The sequence below is a fragment of the Panthera tigris genome, chromosome B3, assembly GCF_018350195.1.
Source record: "Panthera tigris isolate Pti1 chromosome B3, P.tigris_Pti1_mat1.1, whole genome shotgun sequence".
NCBI classification, from domain to species: domain Eukaryota; kingdom Metazoa; phylum Chordata; class Mammalia; order Carnivora; family Felidae; genus Panthera; species Panthera tigris.
This window is the reverse complement of record NC_056665.1, coordinates 1,396,847-1,415,389: the sequence shown is the minus strand read 5'-3', so window position 1 is coordinate 1,415,389 and position 18,543 is coordinate 1,396,847. Positions and strand designations below refer to the sequence as shown.

Below are 18,543 nucleotides of genomic sequence, written 5' to 3'. Positions count from 1 at the left end.
GCTTCAGAAACACCTGTACCGGGGGCCCGAGAGTAAACTCAAGGCCTCCTGACTTCTGCTCTGATAATAATAGCTGTCACTATAGGAATGTAGTGATAGTAACAACTAACACTTTAAAAACCATGTAACAGCTTACAAAGCGCCATTTGTACAAATTGACTTACTGCGTTTACTTTCTCTCCTGCTCGCAGGTCCTCTGCGCTCCAGAACCACACGTGACCCTGCGGAGATGACCGTCCTCAAGGTCAGCAACGTGCTACCAATTTCACCTGATTACTGTGTGCAGAATACGGAAAGCCTAGGTGTGGTCCCCAAGGGTAATCTCCAAAGGGTGCGTCTTCCGTGGCCCAGCTCGGATTTCAACCCCGCGTGCTTGCTCATAGCGCCCCAGCCTCCACGTCGCGTTCTTTACGAGTTGACGGTGCGTTTACTGAAAGCAGAGTTAGCCCTCTGTTAGGACACACGTGTGAGAGTGGGTTTCTGCCTGGTGCAATTCGATATACTGGCTGTGAGCCACCGAAAGACGGCTGAGGTCTAGGTGAGTATTTAAGTTTACTCAGACTGAGGCATCCCCTACCATGTTTTTGCCAGGAAAGAGGCTGGGAATGGCAGCCTGATTTGCATATGCAAATCCGATCACCATACTGTGTAAATACGTATCCCTCGTTCGTCGTCACTTCTGTGGTCGGGAGCCCCACAGCGAGCGTCCGTGCCAGCCAGGCCTGTTCCTGAGCCAGGGAAGAGACTTCTCCACACGTCCTCCAGCTTCTGTGCAAGTGTAGTCTGAGCAGGGCGGATTGGAGGCTGAGTGTGTGCGTGTGTGACGGGTATGGGTGTGTGTGAGTGTGAGAGTGTGTGTGGGTGAGTGTGTATGCGTGTGTGTGACGGGCATGAATTCAAAGTGACACCGTATAGTGGAAAGGCTGATTTATGTTCCCTCCTGCCTTGAAAACACTAATTAGGATAATGGGAGAGCCTTTCTAGTTTGGAAAAGTGTTCGAAGGGGGTCGGGGAGGACTTTTTGTCTCCTCTCTCAGGCCTCCTGCCCCTCAGCTGTGGCCCGTGGGCTCACGGGGTGACACAGGGGAGGACAGGTGGCTGTTAGGGACACTTTGTAGACTCCAGGGTGCCTGCCGACATTACGGGGGCAGAGAGCTCACCACGTCTCCTGGTCGGTAGAGTCCACTTTGATCAACGTGTCCACGAATCAAAGTCCCATCATTCAGACCAAAAGAAGTAACACCAGGGCGCATAGGACGTACGACAGGACAATCCTTACAAAATTCCAGCTGCCGTTTGGGACTAGGACAAGCTGGTCCTAAAATCCAGATAGAAATGCAAAGAACCCAAAATAGGCACAGAGAATTTATTGAAGAACTCACACTTCCCAGGCTCAAACTTACTACAAAATGACACAAGTCAAAAGAGTGTAATGCTAACACAAGGGTAAGTATACAAATTAATGGGATATAGTCGACATTCCAGAAATAAAGCCTCATGTTTATGGTCAACTGAGATGTGACAAGGATGCCAAGACAACTCAATGGGGGAAGGAGAGTCTTTTCGACAAATGCCGCGGGGACAGCTGGACAGCCTCACACTGAAGAATGAGGTTGGACCCCTGCCTCAAAGCCCAGGCAGAAATTAACTCGAAAGGAATAGACGTAAGCACTTTAATTATAAAACTCTTAGAAGAAAACATAGGAATAAATCTTCCTGATGTTGGATCGGGAAATGGTTTTACAGACACGAAACCAAAAGCAAATGTGACCAAAGAAAATACGGGTATTTTGGACTCGCAGAGATTTTTAGTGCTCCGGAGGGCACTATCGACAGAGTGAAGGATGGAGGAAAATATTTGCCAGTCAGGCGTGACAGGACTGGTTTTCGGAACTCTTAGGCCCGAGTAACAAAAAGACAAAAAAGGGCAAAGGATCTGAAGAGACATTTCTCCAAATAAGATGTGTAAATGGCCAGTGAGCACAGGTGTTCACCTCGCTGACTATTAGAGAAATCAAAGTCAAGACCACAATGAGTGACTATTTCACAGCCATTAGTGCTTCTAAAGTAGAACACTCAGGTAATTACACGTGTTGGTGAGGATGTGCCGAAATTGGTACCCTCATTCGCTGCCGACAGGGATACAAACACGGCTCAGAACGTTAACTATAGAGTCGTTACTTGACCCGCAGGTAGGAGACAGGACAGACCCGCACAAACGCTGTAACGTGAATGTACGTAGATCACGTGTAGTGTGTAAACGGCCACGGTGTAGAAGCAGTCCCGATACGAATCAATTGGCGAACGGGCAAACACAATGTAATCTGTCCGTACAGTAGAACGTTATTCGGTAGTACGAGGGAAAGTTGATTCACGCTCCAACGTGGATGGGCCCTAAAACATTACCCTAAGTGAGAGAATCCAGACACAGAAGGCTGACTGTTGTATGATCCCGTTTATAAGAAGTCCTCAGGCGGGGACCTCCATAGACACAGAAGGTGTAGCAGCAGCTGGGGAGGCTGGGGCTGGGGTATCGTGGGTATTTGCAGAGGCGTTAAAATGTTCTGAAATTTCCTGTGCTGTTGGTTGCACAACTCTGAATATACTAAAACCCACTGAATTGTACAATTTAAATTGGTGAATTGTATGGTATGCGGATTATCTCTCAATGACACTGTTAAAACAAGGTGCAAAGGTAAAGGGCCCTTGTCTCTCCTTCCCCGTGTCTTCCCTCCTTCCAGAAATAAGGGTGGCTGTCGGTGGCACCAAATCCCATTAAGTAAGTTTGTAAAGTTCCTAAGCTGTGACTTGAAAGCCGCCCCTGTGACTCCTTTGCGGGGAGGCATCTTTATCTGAGGGTCGCATGCAAGGCCACCCTCCGGGGAGGCCTGTCACTGGCTGCTGGGAAGGGACCAAGAATGCATGAAGGAGCAGGTGTGCGTTCAAAGCTGGTGAGACCCAGAGCTGAGATTTCAGGAGTTGGGTGTTTAGGAGGTCCTGAGGGTGTCCTGATCCTTGCGTCCGGGCGGCTTGGCTCCTTGGGACTGGTTCTGTTTTGGGGAGGAAGTGAGTGGAGAGAGGTGTCAGTGAGGCTGAGAGAGCAGAGGGCCGGGGTCCTGGAGCAGAGGTGGCCCTGAGAACCCACAGCCGCCAGGATCCACCGACACCGTGATCCCTCTCAGGGCCGGAAAGAGAGAGTTTGCATCAGGCTTGCCTAAATCTTGAGACAAGGTGCCCTAAGATGGGGTTCACGTGCTGGTGAAGTTCTTAGTCCAGAGCAGGCTGTGAACAGGTGCCCTTTCCGCTGGGTCTCCCCTGGGGGGGGGGCTTCCGCTGCAGCAGCGTGGCCCCCGCTCTCCACCCCTCCTTCTGTCCCCACCAGAAGCTCAGAGAACATAGCGGCTGACGCTCCATCTGACGAAATCTTGCCACGGTTTCTGCCCAACCAGGACCTGTCTCTAAAGAACCTCATCAGCAGCTTCAAAAACGTTTGGGGGCATCCGGGCGGCTCAGTACGTTGAGCATCTGCCTCTTGATCTCGGCTCAGGTCATGATCTCACGGTTTGTGAGTTCGAGCCCCACGTCGGGCTCTGTGCTGACAGCTTGGAGCCTGGGGCCTGCTTCGGATTCTCGGTCTCCCTCTCTCTCTGCCCCTCCCCACCCTCTCTCTCTTAAAAAAAGTTAAAAAAGAGTTTGGGAATCAGACAGGGATCCGCGTCACCATCAGCCAGCCTCTCAGACCCTTGGGTATCTTGTCTTCTCCCTTTGACAACAACCCGTGACCCTTGATGCTGTACGAATCCTCGTTACTGTAGTCACTTCACGTCTGGCTTCCTGTCGGACGCTTCTGGACAGGGCTGCACTTCTCCCGGACACATCAGTCATGACGGGGTGGCCCAGGGAGGCTTGCCGCTGGTTCGGCCGTTCTTTGTACCGTTTCTGTAGGCTGTTCCGTGTCCTTGCTGGGGCCGTTTCCGGGGACAGAGCAGACGTTTGCAAGCCCTTCAGATGAGTCAGGCCCTTGACTCCACATTTACCCTGGAAAAGAGGCAGGGCTCCCGTGTAGACTTTGTCTGCACCAGAGGTGGTCAATGGGGGCAGTGGCGCCCCCGGGGAGCACCGTCGATGTCTGCAGACATGTGGGAATGCCAGAGTTCGAGAAGGGGCTCTGGTGTCTGGTGGGTAGAGGCCAGGAATGCTGCTAGCAGTCCCATAGTGCACGGGGCTGAGAGCTCCAAGCCTTGGTGTGTGTGTGTGTGTGTGTGTGTGTGTGTGTGTGTGTGTGTGTGTACATGTGTGTGTGTGTCTGCTCACAAGTGACCGACACCAGGGGTCTTGACTGGCTGGGATTTTAGGGCTTGGATGTGAGGAAACAGGGATACAAGCAAACACCGACTTTGCAGTAAGACAGATGAAGATATTAAAGAGGAGAATATCAACCTCTCTGGTCAACATGAAAGAACTTTCTATTCCTAGTGGAAAACAAACTAGCAAAACTGAAAACCGCCACCTTGGGGCTTCCAGGCAAGTCCACAAAGAACAAAACCAACATGGTAGGCCCCCCAGTGCCGTCACCCCCCACCCGCCCCGCCAAACTAGGACTTCCCTTGTTTAAAAGGCCGTCTAGACGATAGTGTCTGCAGACGTGTTTCGCACTATGAGGGACACTTTGGTTCTGAAGAATGATGCTTAATTACTCTCCAGGCTCTATGCTAATTTCTAAGTGCGGCATATTGGAAATTCTGTTTACTCTCAGCAAACGTGATTGGCCGGCATTCTCAGCGATATCATTTCAGATGGGGGCTCATTAAATTCTGGCTGAATACCCAAAGCATCGGCTTAACAGAACTACCTTTCCAATGACTCATCTACTCGGCTACTTGGTTTAATTAAACATAAACGCGTGCAGCTTCAAACGCTTATATTTGGCTTTCCCTTCAAGACTCTGGCCGGGACCCTAATTTGGCAATTACCCGTGGCAAGGAGCAAGGGGATGTTGGCATCTGGTCCCAAATGCCCATCCAGCCAGGGGCAGGTCCCCACATCCCCCAGAGCCTTTGCACGGGCATCTGGATGCGTGAGTGCCAAGGGCTCGGGGTGAAGAACCCATAGGCCAGGCCCACCTTCTCCCCCGGAATCCTCCTGAGACGTCCCTCGCCCATTGGCTTGGTCACCATTGGGTGTTTGATGACCCCGTTTCATTGGGCGTTTGATGACCCCCTTTCTGCTGTCTGCAGGGAAAGACCAAGACCAGGACCCTGGCTGCTGTCGCCGGTGTGGCTGCCTTTCCTGCTCTGTGCTGGAAACAGGTCTCTCGAAACATAAACACGGTCTCTGAGCCAGACCCAGGCGAGCCTGTTCTGTTGTCGGGCCCCAACTCCCGGCTTGGCCAGAATGGCAAGGTGTCCTCACCTGAGAGTATGGAGGGCGGAGTCTCGTGCCAGCTGGGGGCTCTGCCTTTCCAGAATTAAGCCCAGCAAAGCACTTTGACGCACACCCCTTCAGGTCGGCATCGCAGCCCTCCCTGGACCACAGCTTCGTAGCCCTCGGTCCGTGCACATAGCTGCCAGGGTCTTTGAAGCTGCTTCCTCTCCCCCCAGCTGAGGACCTGCCTCTTCTCCCCTCCCTGCCCCCTCGTCCAGCTCTCACCTCTCGGACCGGATCCAGCGCTTTCTCTCGTTCCCGAAGCCAGCGTCCACAGACCACGGGAATACTCCCAGTCTGGCTCCAAACTGCGTCTCCAGCAACACCCGCCCTCTGTCCTCTGCGTCCACCAAGCTTCCTGTGAATTGTGTGATTTATGGAAACATGTCACCCACACGAGAGGTGAAGCTCCAAGTAGCTCAGGATAAGCTGAGATTGTACTCAGCAAAACAGCCAGCAGCCAAGAGCAATTTTAGTTTTTTTTTAATTTTTTAACGTTTATTTATTTTTGAGGGAGAGAGAGACAGAGCGCGAGCAGAGGAGGGGCAGAGAGAGAGGGAGACACAGAATCCGAAGCAGGCTCCGGGCTCTGAGCTGTCAGCACAGAGCCCGATGTGAGGCTCGAACTCACAAACTACGAGATCGTGACCTGAGCCGAAGTCGGACGCTCAACCGACTGAGCCACCCAGGTGTCCCCAGCCAAGAGCAATTTTTAAAAACTTGCCATTGTGCTCCTGACCATGGACGTTGATGGGAACCCTGTGAGCCGTCCACAGAAACAGTTCTTTCCTGGAGATCACGCGTGGGTACTGGGATCTGGGCTGGGGAGGTGCGTCTAGAGAGGCTACCCGGCAGACACGGGGAGGGTGACCATGTCTGGCTGCAGCAAGTCCCAGGTGTCATGCCTGATCCCTGCCTGCGACTCTGCGGACAGTCCCTTTATCAGTCCGTCTTCAGATGACCCGGTCCCGGTGTGTCCTCTGCGTCCGGCCGGGGCTCTGCCTGATGCCGGAGTTAATCACGTTCTCTCTACGCCCTCACGGCGTCTTGTGCCCACCCCTGCTTCCGCACACACCGCGCCGTCTCGTAGGACCCGATTCCGTGCTGGTGTTCCTGAGAGAGCTGTGAACTCCGGGGGACAGGGACAACGTCTCGCTCACCACTCTGCCTCGGGGCCAAGAAACTGTCTGGGGGTGTCTTTGCGGATGCAGGAGATGAGGCGGACGGTGCCCCGGGCAGGTGGGAGAGAGTCCCAGGCGGTCCTACCAGGCCGTGCCGCACGCGGGCGGGGGTCTCCCACGAGGCAGGGGTGGGGAGCGGGTCCAGATCCGGGAGCAGGACTGTCGGCCGTATGCCTACTGTGCACGCCCAGGAGCCAGACGACCTGCGTTTGGAGCCGACTTCATCGGCTCACCGGTTGTGTGCCTTTCCCTGCCCAGGTTTCTGTGCCCATCGTACGGTCATGAAACAGTGCCCACCTCGCAGGATCCACGTGTAGATGGGGTGCGATGCCACGTGCGGGCGCATGGTGAGCCCTCGGTCGCCGTGAGCTTGAGCATGAGCAGTGCTCCCAGGGTTCAGGTGCAGGCCGGGGCACAGAGGGGTCTGGGCTCTCAGGTCAGCTGTGTCGTGTGGCCGCGACAAGCCGGTTCTGTCCTCTGGGTCCGGAGAGCGCTTCTGGGCCGACTTTCTCGCACCTACTGGCCGAACAGTTGTATCCGAGCTAGTCTTCATGGGTTTCTGTAGGTAGAATGGTCCCTCTCCTCTCCCCGTGTCACTGCCGGAGCCCCTGAGCCCTGGGACGCGGTTTCTGCCCATCTCTCACTCTTTGTTTGCTCAGCACTTGGGGACAGAGGTGGCCGTCCCCTGGCTAGGACCTGTGTTCTGCGTCTCCGTCTGTCCTGGAGTCTTGTGACCTCCTGCCTTCTCTCTGCCTCCCATGCGTGATAAGCCACCTGGGACGGGTGTGGCCCCCCTAGGGCAGGGTGGGGATGGGGTGGGGGTGGCTCCCACAGGGCAGGGCGGGGGTGGAGCTAGTGTGCCCCCCTCCCTGCCCCATCATGCAGGGCAGGGTGGAGGTAGGGTGGGTGTGGCACCCCCACGGGGGGGGGGGGGGGGGGGGGAGGGAGGCAGGGCAGGGTGGAGGTGGGGGGGGTGGCCCCTAGAAGGTAGGGTGCAGGTGGGGCGGGGTGGCCCCCACAGGGCAGGGTAGGGTGGGGCGGGACGAGGCAGCCCGCAGTTACCAGTGGTCCTGCGCAGCCGGGTGTGGGATCGCTCTCCTGCGGGCCCACGTGGGACGTTCCCGTCCTGCCCGACCGCGCCGACCCCGCCAGCACTGAGGCAGGTACTTCGGTTCCCGGAGATTCCCGTGTCTACTTCTCACAACGTGGAACAGAGGGGGGCGTGGACAGGTGTCGCCCTCAGTCTCCAGCGCACGCTGGGCTGACTGGGGAACGGTCTACGCGGCCCCAAGGACAGTGACCAGAATCCTGCCTGGCAAGGCCTGACGGGCACAGCCGTGGAAGTGTTCGTGACGCTGCCTGGGGTGTGCGGCCCGGGACCGAGTGTCCCGACTGGTGTTTGTAGGCGAGCCGTGGGTTCGGTGGATGCTGGCCGCACGGGCTGCACGGATGGGCCTGTGGGCCAGGCAGCTGCCCAAGCAGGGCTCTGCCTCGTGCCCAACTTGGGGCGAGCCGGGGGACCCGGGGACCCCCAGGACCCCCTGAGCGTGCCGGCTGAGGGGGGCCCCCTCTCTGGGCGGGAGGCTCGTCTGAGGGAAGGGCCTCTGAAGAAGCGGCTTCACTCCTTGGGACCTTCAGCGTCCCACGCGGGGAGGGCGGTCAGTCCTTCCTCCTGGACTGCGGGGGAGGCGGGTGATGGGGCCTTGGGCTCAAGTGCGCTCACTGAACCCCAGTGTTCCCGGGCTCGCTCTGCTGAGCGCTGGGGGTTGGCGGGTAAGTGCGTGTTGTGGTTCCTTCCGCCTTCATGCTCTCCGACCTGCTTAAGGGACTGGTGTCCGGCAGGAACTTTCCCACTCCCGTCGGAGCAGAGAAGCTGGAACAGGGCAGGGGAGAGTCAAAGCCGAAAGGCGAGCACGTGGCAGAAGGTGTGGCCTATCCTCGGGGTTCCGAGGGAGCCCCCTGGGGCCGAGGGACTGTTGGCTGCGTGCCTGGCTGGGGAGGAGGACCTGGGAGCACCGTGCCCGGTCGGGGAGGAGGACCCGGGAGCACCAGTGCACCCTCGAGGCCGATTTCATCCCCTGAATCCCCAGCGAACGCTCACGGGTGGGAACTGCAGACAAGCCTTGCACATGGCGGGCATCCCGGCGGGATCGAGACGGAAGGGTTTCTCTTCCCTCCCATGATTCCTCTGTGGACCTGAGACGCCCCTGAGTCTCTACTAGAGGGCTTGCTCACGCAGGAATGTGGGTACAGGGACCCCCGAGTGCAGCTTTCTGCAAACCTAACGTTCCCGGGCTGCCTGCTCCAGAGTCGGGGATGGGGGGGTGATGGCGGCCGAGGGCCGGCGATTGTGTTCCGTGTCCCGCCCGCTCGTGGGCTCTAGGGTGTGGGGCTGGGAGAGAGAGACCGCAGGGACTGCCAGCTGCTGACGGATGCCCCTCTGTGCCCAACCTCCGATGGCCAGACGGACGGACTGGGGAGAGAAAGAGTTGTCAGGATTCGCACCGACACTCGGGTGTGAGAGAAGGGGACTTGTTTTTGTGCGTCGGGCTTTCCTGGGAAGTGAGATGGGAAGGGGTCCGGGGCTCCATGTAGGCGACAGGCTTTGTAGCTCCTGGAGCCTTTCTCTCGTCGCCTCCAGGGCCCCGTCTGCACCGTGTGGCTCCGTGTAATTCAACATCACAGCGGGAACAGCGTGTGCCTTCTGGCCTGCAGGTCACAGTGGCCTTTGGTTAACGTGTCGTGTGGGGCCACCTCAGGGTCTTTCGAGGGGCAGAAGGTGAACAGCCCGTCCCTGGTCCCAAAGGAGAGGTTGGTGTCCGCAGGGAGGGGGGCAGGCCTGTGCCTCTGCACAGGGGCCCTCGCACGCCTGCTTGACCGCAGGCTTCCGTGCTGAGCCCAGAGGGCAGAGCGTGAGGCGTGTAAGAGGGGCCAGCCTGTCCCCTGGGAACCTCGCGTTGTGGACGGTTGGGGACCTGGGGGGGGGGAGGGGAGGTGACTCACGGGGCTGGATTCCCCGGCCTGGAAGGGGTGCTCCTGGCCGGCTACCGGAATTGCTGCCGTGGCCTCCTCTGTGTCACAAGTCCACCGGGAGGCGTCCAACCGTGGACACCTGTGGCTAGGAGGGCGTCTAACTCACGGGGAAGGAGATCCCGCCGCCATCAGGCTGGCACACTGATCCCCAGCCGAGTTCCGTGGGTCTCCCGGCCGGAAGAGGGAGAGTTAACGAGCTCTCTCAGTCCCGCACTCGTGCTCCCTTCCACGTGGCCCCGGCCTCACGGGCAGTGCTCCAGCCACGGGGCCACGTGTGGTGTGGCCTGCACACAGCCTTGCCAGGTTCCCTGCACAGGCCACTCCTGTGCCGAGGGGCACGAGCTGTGAGGGCGTGTGGATGGGCCTCCTGGAGGCCAGCTTGGTTGGTGCCTGGTCCGCGGTTGGCACTCAAAGACCAATTATGGAGCCGACTGTTCCTTAAAGTTCCAGAGAGGGGGCCGCACGTGTCTCTGGAGGGGGGGCCGCACGTGTCTCTGGAGGGGGGGCCGCACGTGTCTCTGGAGGGGGGGCCGCACGTGTCTCTGGAGGGGGGGCCGCACGTGTCTCTGGAGGGGGGGCCGCACGTGTCTCTGGAGGGGGGACCGCACGTGTCTCTGGAGGGGGGGCCGCACGTGTCTCTGGAGGGGGGGCCGCACGTGTCTCTGGAGGGGGGACTGCACGTGTCTCTGGAGGGGGGGCTGCATGTGTCTTTGGAGGGGGGACCGCACGTGTCTCTGGAGGGAGGACCGCACGTGTCTTTGGAGGGGGGACCGCACGTGTCTCTGGAGGGGGGACCGCACGTGTCTCTGGAGGGGGGACCGCACGTGTCTCTGGAGGGGGGACCGCACGTGTCTCTGGAGGGGGGGCCGCACGTGTCTCTGGAGGGGGGGCCGCACGTGTCTCTGGAGGGGGGACTGCACGTGTCTCTGGAGGGGGGGCTGCATGTGTCTTTGGAGGGGGGACCGCACGTGTCTCTGGAGGGAGGACCGCACGTGTCTCTGGAGGGGGGACCGCACGTGTCTCTGGAGGGGGGACCGCACGTGTCTCTGGAGGGGGGACCGCACGTGTCTCTGGAGGGGGGGCCGCACGTGTCTCTGGAGGGGGGACCGCACGTGTCTGTGCTGGAGACATCTTACAAAACAGTGAGACTCCTCCACGTGCCCAACCTGAAATTTGTGAATATTTGACCGATTTTTCCCATTCTGCCAGCTCTTACCCATGTTTTGAGAACTCACTGGTTAATCCGAGAAGGAACTTTCCAGATGCAAAAGTGAAAGAGCCGCCACCCTGGCGCTATTCCCGCCTGGGCCCCCGGGACTCGGCTCCGTGGGAGGGACGGGACGTGAAGCATCCTCGTGCATTCTCTGCGGGTCGCACGCCGACACGGTGATATTCGGGTTCGTCGTGTTAAATGAAATGCGTATCAGTACTTGTTTCCTGTTTCACCTGTTTCTTTTCTTCTTTTCTGTCTTTCTTTTTTTGTTTTTTCGTTTTTGGAGAGAGCATGTGTGCAGGGGAGGTGCAGAGAGAGAGAGAGAGAAAGCGAGAGAGGGAATCCTAAGCAGGCTCTGGGCTGTCAGCACAGAGCCTGACATGGGGCTCGATCCCATGACTGTGAGATCATGACCTGAGCGGAAATCAAGAGTCAGACACGCAAGTGACAGAGCCGCCAGGCGCCCTTGTGTTGTTGTTGTTTTTACCTTTTTAACAAAATGCGGCTGCTGGAAAATTGTAAATGAACGTGTGGCCATCGGACGGGGCCGTCCAGGGCGCTGCCCGTCTTAACACTCCAGGTGTCTCCCCATCGTGGGCCGTTTCCGGGGACCGGGACGGCACCGGTTTGCACCGTGTCCTCACCGTTCTCTGCCCTTGCGTCACTCCTGTCCGTGTGGGCCCCACGCTGCGCGTGGTCACTGCCACACTCTGTGAGTCTCATGACTGGGTGAAGGAAGGGACCTGGCCCCCGAGTCCCACCAGCAGGAATCAGCCTGAGTGTGCCCACGGCCGTGACGCTGCGGCTGGGTGAGGGTGAGCGGGACTCCAGGGGCCAGTGTGAACGTCCCGTGCGTGACTCATGGCCCTGACCTGGGCGCGCTGGAGGGGGATGGGCACAAATGCTCACTTCTCCGCTGGTGGAGACGTTGGGTGTTTTTAACTTCACGGCTGAGCTGCATCGTGACAATAATCAGAGGAGGAAGCAGGGCTCTGTGTCCAGGCACACAGCCAGGAGGGGTGCCGCATACGACACAGGACGAGGGCGTCGCCTTTGGAACGGTGACCCGGTGCCCCAACCGGGGCTCCTGCACGCTCAGTAGGATGTTGAGCTCCGGTCACGACACGGCAGTTTAAATGGCCCGATTTTTCTTCACCAGAGTTTACTTAACACAGACTCATTGAGGTGGAAATCTAGTTTGTACAGAATTACGTACAGTTTGTTGGTTTTTTAAAAAAGGATCTGTTTATACGAAGGCACTTAATGGGCCCAAATGAGCCGGCCTCAGAAGCCCGAATCGTCTCTCGGGTCTCGTCTCATCAGTGCCCGCTAATGCGCGGTGACATGTTTCCTTGTTCCTCCTGTTTTCCTGCCGCTGCCCTAATTTCTGGTTTAGTCCACACACTGGACACCCTTGTCCTTTTCCTGCCTGGCATCTCGTGCCGTGTCTTAGTGGGACAGGGTACCTCCTTCCTACTACAGAGGCCAAAACCACTAGACGTTTGCTGTCCTGTGTCCTGGGAGCCGGGGCGCCCTCCGTCGTGTGGCCCGGGCCTGTCCAAGCACCTGTTCACGCCGGAGACTGTGAGGCTGGGGCCAGCGAGGCAGGGAAGTAGGGGGCGTAGGCTCACCCGCTGACAGTGACGCCCAGTGTCTCCGCGAGACCGTGACATGAACGGTCCCAGCGGGCAGCAGGGGCCAGCGGCGGTGACCCGGGTGGGGCGGTGATGGCCCCGGGCTGGAGCCCTAATGTACTGAGGCCCTTCCTGCAAACTCGCTCCCAGCACCTCTCGCCCCCGTACCTTTCTCTGCATTTTTAAAAGGCTGCGTTTGCCATCTTTTGACACACTGTGTTATTTACGTATTTTTCATATTTACTGCTAATATGTGTCCAGAGTGAAGTCCGCGAGATGAGCACTTCTGTCTGTTTTGTGTGCCCACGTGTCCCAAGTACGTGTCCCAAGTACATGGCCCGTGTAGGCACTCAGTCCGTACTTGTTAAGTGACATGTTGGTGGCAGGAAGGAATGAGGTCCTCCCGGGATGGGGTGGAGGCGGCCGGGCCTCCCTCTGCTTTCTTCCGAACCCCGACCTCCGGAATCTGCCGCTGCCCACGTGTTCCCATTCGTCCCCTTCCCCCTTAACTTAACCAGAATCGGTAGCAGCCGTTTGCAGGCAAGGTCTGCAGGGGGCGTGGGGTCACATCCCGAAACTTGCAAACGGCTGGGGCTCGTTTTGTCCCCAGGGACGATCTGGCCATTTCCAGAGTCAGCTTTTTGTCACTACGTCCGGGACGTGCTGCTGGCGTCCAGCGGGGGAGGCCGGGGAGGCTGCTGAACGTCTCACACAGCAAAGGCTGGCCTGGAGGGTGGTCCCCTGGTAAGTGAAGGAACCTGGCCACGACCCCTGTAGTTTCAAGGTCACACTCACCACGGGTGGAAATAGAATCAGAGAACAAGTAAGGCACGTGACGCAGAAGCTGGTGCTGTCACACAGGAGACTTAAAATAACAATGCTTCCTGTGTTAAAGGGTTAATGGAAAAGATGGGCAACGCGCATGAACAGACAGTGATTTAACCTGAGAAGCCGACCAGTGAGAGTAACCAAGTGAAAATGGGAGAACTGAAAAGCATAGTAACAAGGATAAAGAACGCCTTCTTTGGGCTCACTCGTAGACTCAACACAGACAAAGGAAATAATCACTGAGTCTGGAGGTAGGGTAATAAGAATTACCTGAGTGAATAGAAAGGGAAAAGAGTGGGGCGAGGGGCAGACCAGATCATGCTAGACCCCCATACAGCAGCATCGGCGGCATACCACAGCTGGCTGGCATTGGCTTATGGAAGCCAGTTAAGCACCTCTTTCCTGCTCTTTGTTCAGTGGCAAAGAACCGGCTTGAAATCCACAAGGACGCAGTTGTTTATACCAATGCCACAAATGGTATAAATGCCACCAATCAGGGCTTTTTCTCCCCTGGACAGCTGCTGTCACACACTGACCAGCACACCACTGGACACACGCACTTAGATTCCCAGACTGGCAAGGGGGAGGCCAGGGGGCAGAAAAAACGGTGACAAGAAATTTCAAACTTAATAACAAACAGGTCTGGGAACAAATACCTGGTCTGGGAAGTTCAGAGACCACCAAGTAAAAGAAAACAAAACCATCTAGGTGTACTATCTCCAAACTACTGAAAACCGAAGACTAAGACAAAATCTCAAAGGCAGCCAGAGAAAAAAGGCGCATTACATAAAGAAGATATTTGTACAAAGATAATCATTACAGCTGATTTCTTATCAGAAAATATGTGCATCAGGGGACAATGAAGCAGCATCTCCTGGTGCTGAAAGAAAAAAAATAATATCGTCAGTGCAGAATGCTGCACCGAGCAACATATCTTTCAAAAACGCAAGGGAAATAAAGACTTTCTCATAGAAAAAACCCAAGAGGATTAATTTTCAGAATACTTGAACTACAAGAAATGCCAAGGAAATTCTTCTGGAAGGAATATGGTATCAGTACCAGACGGAAACTTGAATCTATCCAGAGAAATAAAGATCATTTGAAATGGAGTAAAATGAGAGAAAGTGGAAAATTAATTTTTCCCTAAAAGATAATTGATATCTAAAGCAAAAATAGTAGAAATGTATTGTGTGTTTCTGATATATGTAAAAGTAAAATGTATAACAACAATGGCACAAAACATGAGAAGGAGAAATTGAGAGTATGACATTGTAAAAGGCTTACATTACGTGTGAAGCCATATTATGTTATTCACAGACTTGAACTCAGATGTATATTGTAAATCCTAGTGGAATCACTAGGAACCTTAAATTTGTTTAAATTAAACATGAAAAAATAGATACAAGTAATAAGACAATAGTGGAGATAGGACAGAATCACAAAAAAATAAAAAATGAAATTAAGTATACAGTTCTGTTGACAATAGCATGAAAAGAATAAATTTAGAAACACATTCATGGAACGCCTGGCTGACTCAGTCGGTTACGATTGGCTCAGGTCATGATCTCATGGTTCGTGAGTTCGAGCCCCTGGCTCTGTGCTGACCGCTCCCTCTCTACTGTGTCTCTCTTGCTCTACGCCTCCCCTGCTCCCACACTCTCTCTCTCAAAAATGAACAAACGTTAAAAACAATTTAAAAAACGAGACACATTCATGATTTAGGATTGTATAATTTATACAATTATATAATAACATGTATTAAGTAATATGTATATAATATAATATCATTATACGTTATATTAATTATTAATTAATATTAATATACTTATCACTATTATATTAGTAAAAGAAAGGCAATATTTGTGGGCTGGGATGACAAAATACTGCTTAGGGACAAATGAAGGTCTCCATCAATGAAGAGACATTTGTGTCCGTGGGCTGGAACTCAACATGTTGGACTCTCCCCATCAGGATAATCCACATCAAAATTCCAGTAGATGTTTTTTTTCCAGAAGTTGATAAGAAGATCCTGAAACTTATATGGAAATGCACATTTTGAATAGTCAAGACAATTTTGAAAACAAAACAAAACAAAACAAAACAACGTTGGAGAGTTTTTATTTCCCGACTTCAAAACGCCCTTTACAGATCTTGTTACCAAGATAGTGTCGAACTAGAATCAGGACACACATATCGACCAACTGACCAGGATTAGGAGTCTAGAACTTAATCCTTACGTCCACAGTAGATTCAGTGTTTTACAAAAGTGTGAAAGCGGGTGTCTGGGGAAGGGATAGTCTGCTGGACGGCTGGCTCTGGGACAGTTAGACGCTCACATGCTAATCGCCCAAGGTCTGCAGCTTACCTTAGGGTTTGCTCTTGGTGTACGTTCTGTGGGTTGAGACAAACGTTTAATGACATTTATCCATCACTATAGTGTTACGCAGAGTATTTGCGCCACCCTAAAACGCCTCTGTGTTCTGCCTTGACTGCCACCACTGGCAGTGACTGACCCATTCGTTGTCTCTGTGCTCTTGCTTTGTCTGGAATGTCGATTTTGTTGGAATCATAGAGGGTTGGCCTTCTCAGATTGACTTCTTGCGCCGAGTAATACGCATTTAAGTTTCCTCCGTGTCTTTTGAGCCTGATGGCTCATTTGTTTTTAGTGCTGAGTCATATTCCGTTGTCTAGATGGAGACGGTTTATTAATCCACTCACCTGCTGAAGGACATCTTCGTTGCTCCCAAGTTTCGGCGATTATGAACAAAGCGGCCGTAGACATCCGCATGCAGGTTTTCGTGTGGACGTGACTTTTCAGCTCCTTTGGGTAAACGCCACGGAGCGTGATTGCCGGATTGTGTGTAAGAGTGTGTGCGCTTTTGTCAGAAACTGCCGACTGTCTTCCCAAGGGGCCGCCCCATGTTCCCGCCAGCGGAGAATGGGGTTTCCCGTCGCTGCACGTCCCCGTCAGCGTCTGGTGTTGTCGTGGTTCCAGATTTGGGCCATTCTTCTAGATGCGTGGTGGTGGCTCCCCCATGTTTTCGTTTGCGTTTCCCTGGTGACCTGTGACGTGGAACATCGCTCTGTACGCTTACGTGGCGTCGTATATCTTCCACGGTGGGGCGTCTGTTAAGGCGTTTGGCCCACTTGTAATGGATTGTCCGTTTTCTTATCGTTGAGTTTTAAGAGTTCTTTGTGTGTTTTGCATAACAGTCCTTTGTCAGATGTGTCTCGTGCAAACGTTTTCTCCCGGTCTGTGGCTTGTCTTCTAATTTCTTGACTGTGTGTTTCACAGAGCGGATGGTTTTAATTTTAATGAAGTCCAGTGAAACGTTATTTCTTTCACGAGTTGTGTCTTTGGTGTTGTATCTAAAAAGGCATCACCGCACCCAAGGTCATCGGGGTTTTCTCTTCCGTGATCTTCTGGGAGTTTTCTAGTTTTGCATTTTACATTTTGGTCTCTGGCCCATCTTGAGTGGATTTTTGCGAAGGGCGTAAGGTCCGCATCTAAATTCGTTAATCTGCACATGGACGGCCAGCTGTTCCGGCACCATTTGTTGGAGAGACTGTCTTGGCTCCTTTGTCAAAGATCAGGTGACTGTATCGATAGGGTTTTCTTCTGTGCTCTTTGTTCTCTTCTGTTGATCTATTTGTCTATTCTTTTGCCAATACCACACTATTTTTGTTAGTACTGGTTTGTAGTAAGTCTCGGTGTTGGGCAGCATCGAGTCCTTCAACTTTGTTCTACTCATTCAGTATTTTGTTGGCTATTCTGGGTCTTTTGTCTCTACATATAAACTTGAGAATCAGTTTGTTGTTAGCCACAAAATAACTTGCTGGGATTTTGGTTGGGATTTGACTGCATCTACAGATCAATTTTGGAAGAACTGACATCTGGACAATACTGAGTCTTCCTGCCCATGAACATGGACTATCTCTCCATTTATTTAGTTCTTTGATTTCATTCATCAGAGTTTTGTAGTTTTCCTCCTATAAATCTTTTATGCATCTTGTTAGATTTATGCCTAAGTTTTTTGGGGAGGGGTATTAATGTAAATGGTGTTGTGTTTTTAATGTACACTTCTACTTGTTCATGATTGATATTTAGAAAGCAGTTGACTTTTGCATATTAAATCCATATCCTGCCACCATGCTGTATTTGACCACTAGTTCCAGAAGATTTTTTCTTTTGTTCTTTTGGATTTTTTACATAGATGATCATGTCATCTGCAAACAAAGACAGTTTTATGTCTTTCTTCCCAAAGTGTATTCCCTTTTCTCGTCTTGTTGAATTATCAAGGACTCTCAGTGTGATACTGAAGAGGAGTGGTGAGGGAGGACATCCCTGCCTTGTCCCTGGTCTTAGTGGGAAAGCTCAGAGTTTCTCCTCATTAAATGTGATGTTCGCTGTAGGTTTTTGGAGATAGCTTTTATCAAGTTGAGTAAGTTCCTCTCTATTCCTAGTTTATTGAGAGGTGTTTTTTTTTTAAATGATAAATGACTATTGGATTTTGTCAGATGCTTTTCCTGCGTCTATTGATATGATCATGTGATTTTCCTTTTTTAGTCTGATTAACATATGGGTCGTATCAATCGATTTTCAAGTGTTGAACCAGCCTCACGTATCCCAAGTGGGATACATCCCACTTGGTTGTGGCATATATTTCTTTTTATAATTTTTTAAATTCAATTTGCTAATATTTTGTTGAGGGTTTTTGCGTCTATGTTCATGAGAGATATTGGTCTATAGTTTTCTTGTAATGTCTTTTTTCTGGCTTTGGTATTAGGGGAATGCTGGCTTCATAGAATGAGTTAGGAAGTATTTCCTCTGCTTCTACACTCTGAGAGAGATTGTAGAGAATTAGCATAATTTCTTCCTTAAACGTCTGGTAGACTTCACCGGGAAACCCATCGGGACCTGGTGTCTTCTATTTTGGAAGATGATTTTATTGATTCCATTCCGTTAATAGATCTAGGCCTCTTCAGGTCATCTGTTTCTTCTTATGTGAGTTTTATCAGTTTGTGTCCTTCAAGGAACTGGTCTATTTCGTCTAGGTTGTCACATTTATGGGCACAGAGCCATTTGTAGTATGTCTTTCATTTCTGTGGGATCGATAGTGATCTGCCTTCTTTCATTTCTGATATTAGTACCCTGAAGGCTCTCTCTTGTTTTCTTAGATAGCCTGGCTATAGTCTTACTGATGTCATTGATCTTTTCAAAGCACCACCT

The 18,543-nt window shown here is 53.1% G+C and overlaps 1 protein-coding gene across 1 annotated transcript in view; it reads left to right on the top strand.

The window, feature by feature from the left end:
* Positions 1 to 220: 220 nt before the first annotated feature.
* Positions 221 to 18,543, top strand: part of LOC107179252 — a 37,601-nt gene continuing 19,278 nt past the window's right edge. The window contains exon 1 of the mRNA XM_042987758.1: positions 221 to 244. Coding sequence (XP_042843692.1) covers positions 230 to 244 — 15 coding nt within the window. The 5' untranslated portion in view covers positions 221 to 229. The remainder of the gene's footprint in view (positions 245 to 18,543) is intronic.